At 38.3% G+C, this 15,666-nt stretch overlaps 1 protein-coding gene across 1 annotated transcript in view; it reads left to right on the top strand.

The window, feature by feature from the left end:
* COL4A5 (collagen, type IV, alpha 5) overlaps positions 1–15,666 on the top strand; it is a 57,818-nt gene that overhangs the window by 9,602 nt on the left and 32,550 nt on the right. Inside the window, exons 3-21 of the mRNA XM_010296685.1 lie at positions 836–880; positions 1,630–1,674; positions 1,780–1,842; positions 2,609–2,662; positions 3,380–3,406; positions 4,646–4,726; positions 5,745–5,807; positions 6,405–6,440; positions 6,547–6,588; positions 6,697–6,789; positions 8,535–8,588; positions 8,695–8,751; positions 10,939–10,983; positions 11,080–11,133; positions 11,309–11,350; positions 11,814–11,946; positions 12,724–12,897; positions 14,081–14,164; positions 15,408–15,500. Of these exons, the coding sequence (XP_010294987.1) occupies positions 836–880; positions 1,630–1,674; positions 1,780–1,842; positions 2,609–2,662; positions 3,380–3,406; positions 4,646–4,726; positions 5,745–5,807; positions 6,405–6,440; positions 6,547–6,588; positions 6,697–6,789; positions 8,535–8,588; positions 8,695–8,751; positions 10,939–10,983; positions 11,080–11,133; positions 11,309–11,350; positions 11,814–11,946; positions 12,724–12,897; positions 14,081–14,164; positions 15,408–15,500 (1,285 nt within the window). The remainder of the gene's footprint in view (positions 1–835; positions 881–1,629; positions 1,675–1,779; positions 1,843–2,608; positions 2,663–3,379; positions 3,407–4,645; positions 4,727–5,744; positions 5,808–6,404; positions 6,441–6,546; positions 6,589–6,696; positions 6,790–8,534; positions 8,589–8,694; positions 8,752–10,938; positions 10,984–11,079; positions 11,134–11,308; positions 11,351–11,813; positions 11,947–12,723; positions 12,898–14,080; positions 14,165–15,407; positions 15,501–15,666) is intronic.

Here is a 15,666-nt window from a genome sequence, read left to right as displayed (position 1 = left end):
TTCCTGGGCTGGTTTTGGGTGGGGCAGTGCAAATGAAGGCCTCATTGAACCGAGGCAGAGGTTCAGTGCTCCTTGCTTTCCCTGGAGGGTTTCACTTTATTTTTATTTGCTGCTGAATTACATCATTATGCTCAGATGGTGTAATATAGTATTAAAATGTTGAAAAGCCTTCCTCTGAATGCATTTATATTTAATATGCACAAGATTGTCCAAGATCTGCCATTTCTTTTGCAAATACTCACAGAATAAACTAACAGAAGCACATCAAAAAGAAGCACAGAAAAAAATAGGTAGGTGAGAAGAAAAAAATGAAAGTCTACACTAAAAAAAAGATTAATTGGATATGACAAGAGTGAAACAACAGAGGGATCTTTGACTAGATGCTCTGATTATATTTTTATTCTATAAATGCCTTTTCTTATCAAGATTTTGATATGAAATTCTGCTTTTTCATAATACAAAATAATAATGGTACAGTATCATTCACATTTAATCGCGTCTATCTTGTTTTGCCCACAAGAGGTCACTGTAGGATATTTGATGGAAGCACATGACGGGTCTCTGCTTACAAGCAATCTTAAATAGCTTTGTTTTTTTTACAAACATTTCTTCTAAGTCATGGTTTATCAGCTGCAACAAATACTTTTCAATTCGAAGTCCAACAACCAAAATAAAATAACTTTGAGGGCTTTTAATCAGGAAATGACAATGAATATAACTTTTAGTCCACTTAACATGTAGAAGAAATTTTATCATGCTTACAGTTTAATTTGATAGAAAGGCAGACTGCAAACTTGAGTGTGTTTTTTTTATTTGTTTGTTGGGGTTTTTTTAGGGTGATGATGGACTTCCAGGGCCTATTGGACCCAAAGGAATCAGAGTAAGTAATGGTGCAATTTTAGGATGATATATTGGAATTATAGATAAAGATTGCCAGGCATTGAGTGGGTCCTCACATAAGTGGTGATTTATGGGGGGGGGAAATTAACTTAAGTCTGAAGAGTAATTTATTTACCAGCTAGAAGAGATTGTATTACTTTTTATAAGTAATATAAGATTGTGTAAGTAATACAATCTTACGTATTGCTTGTATTACTTAAATTCATTAGGGAGAGTAGTCCCAATACTTGTTTGATCTGTTTTGCTACACAGGACCTAAACACTCTCCAGTAACTTTGCTTCAATTTATTCTGAAGTAGACACAGTATATGTAGGGTTGATATGGGAGAGGTTGATTTGTCTGGAAATCCTTTAGGTTTTGTGCCTTTGCTTTTTCTTTTTGTCAGACCGTTCAGCTGGTGACAATTGATGCATCTCTGACTTCATTGGGACACATCCATTTTCCACACCATGAGTGTTCATTTATTTTCTCTATATATCTACGTACTATTACTTTAGTTGTTCTGCATTGTCTTCTCTATGTTTTTGTGGATATTTCCCTGAAAGAAGGGTAAGAACCTTGACGGCTGTCCAGCATGGCATTCTTTTTTTACAGGTGATTCAGATATTTCTGTTTTTCTTTACTTACATATGCACAAATAGGTTACATTTAGTAAAATCTTGGTAAATCCTTTTGCACATCCATTCATACCATACTGTTTAAAACATATGTGGTTAATTTCCTTCTAGGGACCGCCAGGGCTTCCAGGATTTCCAGGAACACCAGGACTTCCTGTGAGTAGGAATGGGCTGTATAGATACAAATCTGTTCCCTTTTGTCTTTCAGGCCCAGAAGAGCATCCTACAAGCTAACTCTTCTTTCCTCTTTTCCACTTAAAGGGATTACCAGGACAAGATGGGCCACCAGGACCTCAGGGTATTCCAGGATGCAATGGAACAAAGGTGGAATCCCTTTAAAATTCTTAACATTTCAACAATAATATGATAAAAAGCTCTTGCTCTCCTTTATGTAGCAATAGGTTTACTTCATTATGTGCAGCAGTACTTGCTGTTACTGAGTTGTGTGGGTAATTCCAAGGTAATTCAGACACACATCTGAGAGAAGGAGTCATGGTCTGGTACTTAAAGCACAAGTTTTGCCAGAAATTGCCAGCACCAAGACACAACATTTATACTCTGCAGCCAATGTAATTAAATTCTTTGTTCTAATCCTTAATTTTTTAACTAACAACTCAGAGGAGTGTCTGATAATTAGGTCATATACTGTATCTCATCTTTGTAGTAGACTCTCTTGCTACCAAGAAAAACTCATTACCAAACAGTTGTTCTTTATTAATTTTTAATAATATTGCATTGAAAATGCTGATTCATTATCTTTGTTGGCAGGAGTTACTTTCATTCTAACACGTCACTTAGCTTCAAGTTATTATCTTTCCATAAAAGAAGTTGATCTTCTATAGCACTGTATGTTTTCCATCTCTGTAGTATAGTACTTTGCCTGGAAAAGTGGAAGTATCTGAACGTGGAAAGTTCTCTTTCAATCAGTGTGTGATTTAAGAAACTGTTTATTCTATAGCTTGTTGCAATACAATTTGCTACTCTGGAGTAATAAGCTAATAATGAAACTGGACTTTTCAGTCAAAATTTGTTTATCTGGTTTTATTATGTTTTGTTTTGGTTTTGGCTAATCATTTTCTTCATCCATAAGGGAGAACGTGGATTCCCAGGCAGTCCAGGTTTTCCTGGGTTACAAGGGCCTCCTGTAAGTAAAAGACTTTTGGATCATCTACCTGTAATCCACTGAAAGACTTCAACTTAGAGCTATGAAAGATCAGATAAATATCAGCCTCTTTTTGCAGTTGGTCTTTTAAGAAATAAGAATATATTAAACTTTATGGTTAATCAGAATATATTAGATGTCCAATAAAAGAGTGAGCTTTGCTGCTGCATACTGTGGTAAAGCTACTAAAAAGCCTTTTTAATTCTCACATGCTGAGATGCTTTGCCTCCTGCAGAAAAGTACATGCATGTGTGTTAGAGAAGTAAGGCCTTGATACTGTCATCTGGTACATCTAAAGAGTCTTACTGGTGATTAATAGGGCAGAAAAAAGAGACAGTGTCGGGTGTTTTCATTATAAAACACAAGGATGTACAGCAAAGTGACTGTCAGAACCAAAGTACAAACAGAAAGAAGTGTAGTAGACAGGATGGATAGTAGCAGGCAATAAAGAAACAAATTGCTAGGAAATGGAAATGTAGTCCCTTTAATGCTCAACATGCACTGTGAAAGTACTTCTGATTTTTCCATTTGATTCTGATGATCATGAAAATTTTATTTTCTTATTTTTCACATCTTTTTTTAGATTTCTGTTTTTAATGCTTGTCTCATGGTGTAGCTCTGATTAGTGGTTTGCAAATAACATACTGATGATTTCTTTCTAGTGATCTTTCTTTTGTTTTTTGTTTCTGTTAAACAAAGGGACCCCCTGGTCTGCCAGGTATGAAGGTAAGTGTTCTGTACGCGCACACTGAAGTACTAACCAGGCACGGGTGTGCGGTGTGACCTGGCGTAACTAACCCTGCTTGCTTTTGTGCAAGACCATGTGAATACGTTGCAAACTGCAGTGGCATTCTGCAGAAAGCTTAGTGTTTCTAGGCCACTCCAGTGCAACTAACTGGAACTTCTGCAGTAGCTTTACTCAATTGAGGTCAGTGGTTCCAGAAGTAGCAGGCTGTTTTGTGAAGCTGGTTTCCTTGGGAGTGTGAGGGATGGTGTCTGTTTGTGTTGTGAGGTATCAAGTTAGCAAAATGCCCACCAATACCCAAATGCACCAGTAGTTTTCCTGTGCATGCTCAAGAATACTACTAGAGACTAAAGCAATAATGACTTAAAATAGCCAGTGAAGAATATAGTGCAATGTCTTATGTTCCTTTTGGAAGCATGTTTTCTAGTGTATAGATTACTATGTAGATAGCTTTTTCTCCTAATGTAAATAGTCTCATGATCTGATTTTGGACCTTAAGGACCCCTTTTTAAATTTTTTTTTGTTCTATCCTTGACCTCTTTGACCATGCACCAAAACATTAGTTTTGGTTCAAATCCATTTGAAAGGAAACTTGACCCAAAGAATTATTCCAATAAACTCCCAAGAGGACAGCATAACACTGGTGCTGGGAAATGGTGACTATTAAGCTGAATAGTTTTTCTCAGCTCCTTTTGTTCCCAATTGTTTTAAAGATATTAAAAGGCAAGCTGATCAGAACATAGACTTTTAAAACAAAGACCTTCCCTGAAATCAATGAGAAACTGTGCTTCAATGTAGAACATGAAGCATGACTATTGCAACAGCATACTCAGCATTAGTCTAATGAGGTGGGACATTGGAAAAAGCTGAAGGAGCCTTTTTTCTGTTGTCTCCCATGCATTCCTTTCACATGGAGCTAGAATGTCTCTTTCTTTTGTGAAGCATTTGTATTTAAATCCTCTATTCTTTTGAAATTTAAATCCATGCTGATATATTTGTACATATAAAAAGAGAGCTTTTAATAGTTGTTAGTTTAGCCGGTTAAAGAATCTTTCAAATATGCAAGGATCTCTCCTAAAAAGAGCTATTCTTGGAGAATTTAGTACTTATATTAAAGAGTACTGCTAGCGTGTAGCATAACTCTGAGTCTCTCTGAGTGAGAATGATGATAAAGAATTGTAAAACGTGCTATTAATTGAAGTCAGCTCTTTTTCTTCTAGGGTGAAGCAGGTGAAATAATTACATCCTTGCTGCCGGGACAGAAGGGCGACCCAGGATTTCCAGGTCTTCCAGGGATACCTGTAAGTTGTGTGAAGTACTACTAAGCTGTGTTCTGCCAGAAAGGTAACATGAAAAGTATTTGCATTACAGCACAATTGGCACATTTGGTGCTAGGGGAGCCATATGTTTGGGTGGAGAAGCAGGGCTCGCATCTTATGTACCTCAAGTTTACAGCTTGAGGGAAAGTAAGTTCTTCCATATTGCTTTTAACAGGCTGACTCACAGAGGCCAGAAAGGTCCCCTGGTCAGGAAAGTGGTATCCAGCAGACAGCAGTACTCACAGTTCCCTTGCGTGTTCCCCATTCCTAGACATTGTCTGTATCAGTTCTGGAGTTCCCTTCCCTTCTTCACCCTGAGGTAAAGCAAGTAACATCTGCCTTTCTGGGCTGTAGCCACTGTTTTGAATGGTGGGAAGGAGAGGGTAATATCTCAGCTGTTCTCCTCATGTTGCACCTCCTGAACAGTGTTTCTGTTCTCCCAGCAGCCTTCTGTGAGAACAGCTAGTGACTCCAGGCCCTGTGCTTCCCCACTGAGCCATTCAATGCTTTAGTGGAAGAACAAGGGGAGCAGAAAATGAGTCTATCGGCCTGGACTGGACAGAAGCCAGAGACTCCCATTTCCTGGTACAGAGAGGCAAGCCCCAGGCTATTCTGACCAGACTGAGCCTGTTAGCATTTCTGTTCCTCTGATCTGTGCTTCCCTATTGTCTGTTTCTGGCTGGGAGGAATCACAAATACAAAGTGTTTTGTTGTTCTCTCTCAGTGCATGAAGAGAAAGAAAGAGCAAAAGTAGTTCAAAACAAACAAAAAAGCATTCCTTTATCCAAGCCAAAGAAATGTATTGATGTCGAGAGCAGAACACTCTTAATGTGTTGTACACTCCTTTAGGTCTTTCCCAAGGACAGATTGGTAGGTTAGTGGTCAGCTACTTTGATTTGATGTGTATGGGGTGCCAGCTGTTGGGTTTTGTTGAACTTGAATATCTCACTGTTTTTTTCATAAAAGGTGCCTCTCATAGTTTCCTCCACTTTCTCACCAGGGCCCACCCGGCTCCATGGGAATACCTGGTCCTGTTGGCCCTCCAGGCCCCCCAGGTTTGACAGTAAGTTTCTTTAACCTGTTACCCATAAAGTGTTAAATGGGGCAGTTACTTCTTCATTTCATGTCCTCGGAGGCAGGTCAGTAAAGTGCAGAGATCTTGGTAGTCAAGACTTGGTATGAAAAGAGCAGCAGCCATGCATTCGGTTCACCCTGCAGCTGCCACTGTGCACATTTAAATGTGATATTTTTGAAACACTCAGCCTGTTCCCAGGCCTCTTTTTGCTTTGAATCAGACTGAATCTTTGTGCAGGCCCCATATTTGTGTGAAACCTGAGGGACGAGATTTAGCTTATTTAGACCAGCATGATTCTTTCCATAATGTTTAATACCTGACTATTTAATTTTATTTGAGACTCTCACTTAGATGAAGAACTAGTTTCTTACATATTGTGAAGCTGAATAGCATGAGGAATGCGAGGTGCCTTGTCAACATGGGTATAATGCATAGGAATCAAAATAGCACCATTGTTTTCATGCAATGAAAAGCAGCATGAGGTTTATAGATATTTAAGCTGGTCTATGTAAACTCACTTTCCTCCCCAAAGGGGCATGTAAAGTGCTTGGAAATTACCTGTTTGTTTGTTTCCTTTTTTAATAGGGACCTCCTGGTCCACCTGGGCTGCCAGGACCTAAGGTATTTTCTTTTCCTCATTGATGGTGGTGGTGGACTGTTTTGTTTTTCTTTTCATTTCATTGTTCATTTGTGACTGCTAAAGGCTGATGAGTTATACTTTTTGCAGGGTAATATGGGTTTGAATTTCCAAGGACCCAAAGGTGAAAAAGTGAGTAGGTGATCATGATGATATTTTTGCTTGTTACTTTCAAAATATTTATGCATGCCATTTTAGCTTGTATTGCCTGTAATGAACTGCCATCTTCTTGCACATTAGGGTGAACAAGGTCTTCAGGGACCTCCAGGGCCACCAGGGCAAATTGGAGAACAGAAGAGGCCAAATGACATTGAGTTTCAGAAAGGAGATCAGGTGAGTGGGAAACTATATCCATCTGCAATGAGTGTGTGGTCAGGCTACAGCCTCTTCTTGCAGAGGTTCTATTATTTTTTGCAAAGTACCAACTATTTCAGGCCTGAGCATTTTTCCTTTAATAGAAGGCATGCCACTCACATTAGCAGTGTTACTTCCCTTAGTGAAATAACTATTCTTAAGAAACTCTCTTAAAGGAAGTTCATAGTAACAGTAAAAGCAGTTAAAATATTCTCATTCCTTGGAACACCCAGACTGGGATTTTTCAAAGCTGTCTGGGGATTCCCATTAATTAACCAGCTATGTCCTCCATTGTGAAGAAGTCCTTCAAAAATGTTAACTCAATTTCTTTTTTTCTTTTTTCACCTCCCCTCCTCCTTTTTTTTGTTGTTAGTGATGCTGCAAGATATTTCTTGTTGTCTGAATAAAGTGCTTTCCCTGTTTCTGGCCTCTAAAAAGTAAATATCAAGCCCTATTATGACAGTAAGCTCAAACTGTTGGTTTCATTTGTATGTATTCTTCCCCACCCATAAATGCCAAGACACAGACAAAACCAGAGACTGAGACCTTTCTAGGATAACTGCACATTGCAAGTGTGCATCAGTGGATAGCTCTAGGGAATGCCTTAGTGGTGCCTAACATTCTTTTGAAAGGAAGGATAACAAATGATTTTGATCAAGATGAAGGGCAGAATTGTCCTACAACCTGCCAAAATAAAATATTGCTGCATACCAGAGCAGTGGGACAGAAGGTGAAGAGCAGCATTGTGTGTCTTTATAGTTCTAAGAAAACACAAGGTGACATTTTGACCATACTGTAGTTGAAGCAAAATTCATCTGACTTTATTAGGGTCAGAGTAATTTGCCTCTGTCATCAGGGATCTCTGAAGGACTAATTATACTGGCATTAAGTTACATAAATGTACAAAATAAAAGTATTCTAACTACATTCCTTTTAAAGCACTAAGACTTCCAAACGCAGTCTGAGTGCATTGCCTTTGACCTAAATTAACAATGATTTCAGAGTTTAAAAATTTGTTTTTATTTCAACAGAGGTTATGCTTGGTAGTACATAATTAGTAAAAAAATTCAACATTACGCTTACTTTTTTTGTGAAGTAGACACAAAGTTCTGGTGTGTACCTCCACATATGATCTCTTACTGAAAAATCAAGTGGGCTCGTAAAAGTCTGGGAGGCCTCTAAGAAAATAACAGAAACTTTGCACAGAAACCTTTTGTGGATTCAATACCGTGTAACTTTTCTTTAGGTTAATGGTGAAGAGATTTAAGAACTTGTACAGAGGTGTAACAAGACAAAATAGAAACCCTAACTTTTTAACACAGTGATCTTGTGACACTTTTCTGATGAACACACTATTGATCCTGATGGCCTCACAACTTCAACACCTGGCATTTGTTCATTCTTTTTTTCAGTTTTTTCTTCCTTCTTTTTATTATTGTATAGCAGCTGCAGGCCACCAAACCAGCTGCTTCAGTGCACGCAGGAGGTAGTTGTGTCTTAGCGGAGTGAATCATCTAAATAAACAGGATGAGCAGTTAACAAAATTTATAGATGCACTTGAAGTTCCACACAAAGAAAGAATAAATATGATCCTTTGCTGTTCACAGTACTTGGAAATCTAAATTACAGCAAAAAAAAAGATTCTATTAAAAAAAAAAAATCAACAAAGTTACTATGTAGTGATGTAGGCTTTAATCCTCTTTTTCTTTGCCCATGCTTGACAGGGTATTCCAGGTGATCCAGGCCCACCAGGACTTCCTGGGCCACAAGGCCCTCCTGTGAGTAGTCCTCTTTTAGTTGTGTTTTGTTGCATCTGTATCAGAACTGTAAATTCATTCTACTCTGGCTTGTGGGCTCAGTTTAAGATGACGTTTGTGTGTCCAGGGTCTTCCCGGTGGCGTAAAAGGTGAAAAAGGTGAGCAAGGAGAACCAGGCAAAAGAGTAAGTAGTCTGTTTAACCAAACAATTATCTTTCCAATCAGTGTTATCTTTGAGAATTAAGCAAATGTTGAATTCAGGTGGGGCCTCTGGGTAAGAGACTTCTTTTTGTTTTCCATAACCTAGCAAACTAGTAGATGACGCATCTGGTTCATGAAAGTGCTTCTAGCTATGGATCTCTCAGTGCTTTCTGATAGAATTATCTACATGTAGATCTTAGTTTTGGGGGCAGGAGAAACTAATTTGAATGATGTTATCTGGTTACATGTGGAAACCTTTTTCAAAGTTGTTGGACTGCTTGACTGAAGGAACAGTTTTCTGTTTCCTTTTAGAGAAGGTCTTCATTCAGTTTGCCACATACTGGGTTGGCAAGCAGCATGAGATTGATAGATATTTAAGCTGGTCTATGTAAACTCATTCTCAGTGGGTTTACTTGCAAGGTGAGTCACGAAACCAAGTCTCTCTGCATTAGGACCAGAAGTCCATTTGTCACTTTCCAAGTGACTACTTCATTTTATGTGCTGAGGAGGGGATGAGTCAGGATAGCTGCATCTGAGGATACCACGAGTCATTGATCCTGTCTAGACTCAAATCCAATCTGGATATCACAGCTCAGAAAAGCTGAGGAAGATCATAGAAGTGCTAAGAAATAGGATGAAAATAACATGGGCTGGACCAGCAAAGAAAAGATTAGCTGCTACCAGCTCAAAGCATTCCGTATTTTCACTTTCACAGCTACTGAACCCATAGTTTCATCAACAGAATAGGCCCCTTTGAAAGCCGACACAAGTCTTGCTCAGGTTAATTGGACAACATATAAACACTGTTTAGAGACATGTTGGTAATAGGTTTTCCAATTTCCATAGGAAATGAGTGCAATGGAAACAAATATTTGTTATTCTAGATAAAATCCTCCTTAGTTGCTGAGATTTAGGAGAGGGCTTTGATTTGCCTTCTTTAAGGAACATATGAAATGAGGCAGATTTACAAAGCCAAAATTTTCATTATATTTTGAGTGGTTTTTGAATTGTATTTTCCAAGTCACTTCTTTCTGCAAAAGTAAATGGGAACCACATAAATTTGCAAAGATCTGAAAGGATAAAAGTCCTGAGGAGACATGGCAGATGCCTTTTGCCAAAAGCTTGTTTACTAAAATTTTTGCTTGTTTTTATTACTCTGAATGTGGGTATGTTGCATACTTAAAGTGCAGTTTTGCTACAAAGTTACTCTACAGCTGCCGTTTAGAACTCCATATGATTCTGTGTGGCTCAAACCCATTTCAGATATATTCATAAAAATGTTGGTATCTGTAATCAAACAGGTAGTTCTGCAAATTCACAGGAAATCTTAAAACCTCATTTTTGAGAATCAGAACTCATCACTAATAATAAAGAATTCACAAATCACATTATACTCTAATACACTATATATGTGAGGTCTTATTATGAATTTTTCGGTGACTGAGAGTTGATCTTGGCACTGTGGTGAAGCTTAATCATCTATTCTAGTTCTGTTCCAGCAGGTGTCCCCCATACATACTCCTTCTGTAATGCTAACAATAGAGTTCTATTTGTCTTGCCCAGTGAATGCTCTGGAATAAAGTGTAGCTTGCACTACTTTTATTGCAGCAATGACAGATCTATTCAGCAAGAATATATGGTTTTTGGAAGTCACTACTTTGAGCAGAATTACACTTTATATTTTTGTTGATGCTATTCTTCAGAAAATTACATTTGGCTTAACGGAGAATTAAAATTCAGACACAAAAATGTTTGCATTTAATTTCACCGGTCGGTCACATTACACTAATTTCCTAATTAAATATAATGTTCTATGTTTAGGGAGTTAGGATCTGTTTTCTAAAGAAAGCATTTCTTTGATATTAAAATAAAGGGAATTATTAAACACAGCAATAGTTAAAATCAGCAACAGTTAACTGGAGATCATTTTGTGCTGTATTTGCACAACATTTCTTTGAAACTTGTCATGTTTTTGTGCTATGGTTTTCAAAATTAAAACCTCAGTTTAGATAACTCCACTGATGATACCTGGTTGATTTCTTTGATGCTTTTGTCACAAGGACTGCATTCTAGAAAAATTATTGAAAAATGGGAAATAAGTAACACTATTTCCATAAGAGTTCTTCACCTCTGAAGCATTTTATTTCAATGCATGTTTATGTCTTTGAAGGGAAAGCCTGGCAAAGATGGAGAAGCTGGTCAGCCCGGTAGGGATGTGAGTAACTTGTACATTTCTAATCTAAGCAGACTCCTTATAAGCTTTTCTTCTGATATGGAGAAGATCTGAGTGTGATTCTTTCTTTCCTTGAAGGGTTTACCTGGTGGTCCTGGAATAAATGGTGCTCCAGGAAGAGAGGGTGAAAAGGTATGCCAGGTTTTTTGTCATTATTGCAATACTAGCTTGAAAATTTGCCGTCACTGAGTTCGGTTCTGGTTGAGCTCTCGCATTGCCTGTGCTGGTACAGTGTTGAGGAATATTTGCCAAAACTTTCTTGTGTACTAATGCGCAGTATAAAAAATTCTCTTAATTTCATTGGTAGGGTGAAAAAGGTGACATTGGTCCCCCTGGTCCTCCTGGCATTGTAAGTTGCTGATCTTTCCTTTTCTTTCTGCATTTGGTTGACAGTGTTGTCTCATAGTTCTTAAGTGACTATGAGTCCCATCTCTGGGTATAACAATAACAGAACCAGTGAAGATTTCATATATTCACTAATAGAAGCAAGTGTTTCCTTCTTTTGAGATAGATTCTGTGCTCTAGGATTTGCTATGTTAAACACAAGGCTAGGCTATAACCTCAGACCAGCAGAAACTGAGTCAGCTTCACTGAAGCCTGTTCTAACCATGTTGGCTTGGCAGTAAAAGTGCTTCCAATTGGGGAGTGCTCTTTATTGGAATTTTTCCTGGTAATTCAGTGGAGTGGGAAAAGTATCCTGTCATTTGCATAAGGTTTGAAGTATGTTGAGCTTTTCCTTCCTCACATCTCTTTACTGTTCCACTGACTTTTTTCTTGCCAAGTTGTTTCACATGAACCTGAAACATTTACAGGTCGTTTCAAGACCAGGCATTGATGCAGTAGTGGGACCAAAAGGTAGCAAAGGATTGCCAGGACTTCCAGGAGCCAAAGGGGAGCGTGGATTCTCTGGCAGGCCGGGCCCACCTGGGTTGCCAGGTTCTCCAGGTAGGAGTGCAAGCATTAAAATAAGTCGTATGCTCGAATTTCTGAATGGATATTTAGCTTCACAGTCTTTTCACACTCCTTTTGACAGATGGACTGAGCAGAAAGGGAAGGCAGAACTATTTAGAGCTACCTTTGAGCTTGAAGGGTGGTTCTTAGCTTATGGGGATAATATGAGAAATTCTGAACGTTTGTTGCCCCTGGTGAGGTGAACAGAGCATGCTAGTCATCAAGACTGTCAAACAGATACTAGCTTAATGGTCTTAGGGGTAACTTATCTCTATCACTTACCTATAACATACACTATCCATTGCATTCCACAGAGAAAGTATTGTCTACCAGAAGCCTGGTACCTGGCCATCAAACTTAGTCTCTGTTGTAGGTTGGCCAGTACTAAGGGAGGAGATGATGTGAGTCTACAATGGAAATGTCCGGTATTTGCATTATACATGCACAGAGAAGAACATTATATTTCTGATGTTACAACTCGTAAATGTTCTTTTTTCCATCAGTACTTCCTTTCATTAGTGCTGTTTTATGCTTTTTTCCTTCATAAACTTAGTTGTTGAGTCTCAGGCCAATTTTTCAAACAAAAATCTCTGAAAATGTAAAATGTGCATATGTCAAACACTGCATGTCAATATGTGGTTTGATTCCCATAAAAGAAATGTTATGGAGTACATACATGGAAAGACATGTAGCATGTTATTCACCATCTATCATTGTCATCCTTGCAAAAAACCTTTGAGCTAGAAAGGAACTAAGTTCTTCCCATCTTAGGGATCACTACTGTTGGACCCCCTGGCCCACCTGGCTTACCTGGTGAGAGAGGACAGAAGGGAGATCCAGGTTTACCCGGTGTCTCTATTCCTGGGCAACCAGGACTTGATGGACCACGAGGACCTCCAGGACCACCAGGTCCCCCAGGGCCACCTGCACCATCTGTTCCTCCTGGTAAGTGATGACCACATAGGCAGCAAGTAGCAGAGACTGAAGAGCTTTGACATTTATTCTATTTTTTAATTCTACCTCCAAAGGTGTAGTTTGTCAGCAGCTGAAGCCAAGAGTTTCCAAGATATTCATATACATTCTCCAAGTGGTTCCCATTGCATATCATGACATTTGTAGGAGAACTCTAGCCTTAAGGACAATCACAGAATTTGGGAATTCAATGGCGTGAGCTGCAGTCTGGCTTTATCATGCCTCTTCTACCTCAAGTGAACCCTGCTGTGAGTTATCTGTGCGATTCAGCTAGACTGGAAGAGAAGAAATCTTGTCAGACTTGAGGGACCTTTGTGCTAACTCACACAATAATGACACTTCTCCAGGGCCAAGCAGATTTGGCCCAAATGTACAAAATTAAGTATTTCTCCAATTTATGTTACATCCTATTTAATCCAACTAATGAAAGTTACATTAAAATTTGTGCATAAGGCAGAAGGTAACCACTTTAACACGGTCTTGAGTAAATATAGCTTTCCTGACGTGATCTAATAAATGCTTGGAGGGACTATTTCCTGCTAAGAATTTTGATACCAAGAGAGTCAAAGGAGTAATTTTTCACAGAATTCCAGTTTAATTTGATAAATACTCTAGTGTGTAGACCACACAAAATTAGCTTGGGAGTGGACATTTTGGATGAAGGTTCTTAGCTCCTTTTTGGTTTAAGGGAAGCAGGGAATGGGAAATGGAATATGAGAACTGAAAAGCTGTACTGGAGAGGGGCTAACACGGTTCAGGGACGAATCTACTGTCTAGATGGCATTGGCATATTAAGTCCTCTTGCTCTAATGATATTTCATACACATACTTTTATGATGAAGCTGAATAGCAGAATGTAGTGAAGAGATGGAAGTATACGAGCTGTGGGAAGTAGTGGGAGATAGTTGAGGTTGTGAAGGAGAGCTGATGATTATTGTGTAATATCACTGATTGTTTCCGTTTGAGTTTTGATTACATTGGTGGGTTTTCATTAGCAGTCCTCAGAATTGCCAAAATGTTTGGTCTCTGATTGTGTGGGTGTTTTAGAATATTCACACAAGTATTAGGAAGTGCATTTTTGTACTGAATACATGTATTAATTAATCGTGTCAGTGTAACACAAGTTGATCATTAAACTTCTCCCAATTCTCCTTAGGTGAAGGGATATGTGAGCAGGGGCCGCCAGGTCCTCCAGGAATTCCAGGACAACAAGGCTTTACAGGGGAGCGAGGCCAAAAAGGTACAGTGTCATGGCTATCTTGTTTTTTCTCTTTTTGTTAAAGCATGCTAAACAATCTAAAGCCTGCATTAAGTAAGGATAAACAGTGTCTCTTCCCAGTAGGGTTGAGTGCAGGTATTTTCTGCTTTTGAGTAGTCAATCTGTTTTGTTTGGGGATAGGATAGTCCCTCATCTAGTGTTAAAGCACAGGAATCTCAAAGTGACTGAGAGTGCAACCAATGCTAGGGCCTAGCATGGAAGGTCACGATTAAAGTAAAATGGAACTTCAGGTTTATGAGTACCTCCCTGGTGGATAGAAACTAAGTGCTTTGTAACAGCAAGTTGCCAGCTCTATATGAAAAGGTTTTATACGTACTCCATGAATAAATTTGACATTTTTTATGGAAAGCAACATTGAAATGATAAATGCAAGATTCCCAATTTGAGTTGGTCAATCTGCAATGAGTTTTGTTTGTTTGATAAACAAAAGAAAGACATCTTTAATGTGTATCCTTGTTTCCAAAAAGACAACCTTGCAATGAGGATGCTGATACGGGTAAGTGAGAATCTTTTCCTAGCTCAGCCATGGACATCATAGATGACTTTGGGCATCTCACTTAATTTTGCACTCATTTCAAACAAAAGTCTTTTTTCTCATGGAGATTGTAAGGATTAATTAATTAACCTACATGAAGTGCTTAAATACTACATTGAGGAATGACAGAAATGTCTGTATGTGAAAGAAATTCCTAAACTTCTGGAAACCATTCTTTTTTCTTTTTTTTTTTTTTTTGAATGAAATGAGTTTAACTTGTTGTCAAATCAATGAAACATTCACAGTATTTATTTTGCACTCTTGGAGTTTAATTAAAATTTGTGATTTTGGTATATGTGGTTTAGAGTTGTAGTTTGAAGTGTAGTTTCTAAGTACCAAATTTAGAAGAGAACTCTTGCTAAGAAAAAAAGTCCACAGTTTTAATTTTTATTATTGAAAGCATTTTTTTAATTTGTTTTGCACTATCATAAATAAATTCTAATCATATTTGATACTGGTTGTCTGACTCCTAGCAACCAAAAAGCTTCAATCTGGCCTCCATGGGGGAAGCCTTCTAATATTTAAGCAATTGTATAATTACATACAATAGTCATTTTGGACTTGTATTAGAGATCAGTAGCAAGAAAGCAACTGCTGTTGTACTGAATTATTTTAATCTTTTCTAAGATCTGATGCTCAAGTATGCTTCTTCAATGCAAATCTTTTTAGGTGATCAAGGAGACACATGCTTCAATTGTATAGGAACTGGAATAACTGGGCCTCCTGGGGAGAGAGGACCACCAGGACCTCCAGGTAGTCCAGGTGAGGCTGTCTTAAATAGTCTTCACTATTTTGCTTAATATATTCTATAAAGTCACTTTTGTATCTGAGTATCTGTGGATAATGCTAATGATATATGTCCGTATTTTGCACAGTTGGGGAATGTTAGGAAGAAACAGGTCGGATACGTGTAAAACAATCACTTTTT

The sequence above is a fragment of the Phaethon lepturus genome, unplaced genomic scaffold, assembly GCF_000687285.1.
Source record: "Phaethon lepturus isolate BGI_N335 unplaced genomic scaffold, ASM68728v1 scaffold4851, whole genome shotgun sequence".
NCBI classification, from domain to species: Eukaryota; Metazoa; Chordata; class Aves; order Phaethontiformes; family Phaethontidae; genus Phaethon; species Phaethon lepturus.
This window is presented reverse-complemented; position numbering and strand designations above follow the sequence as displayed.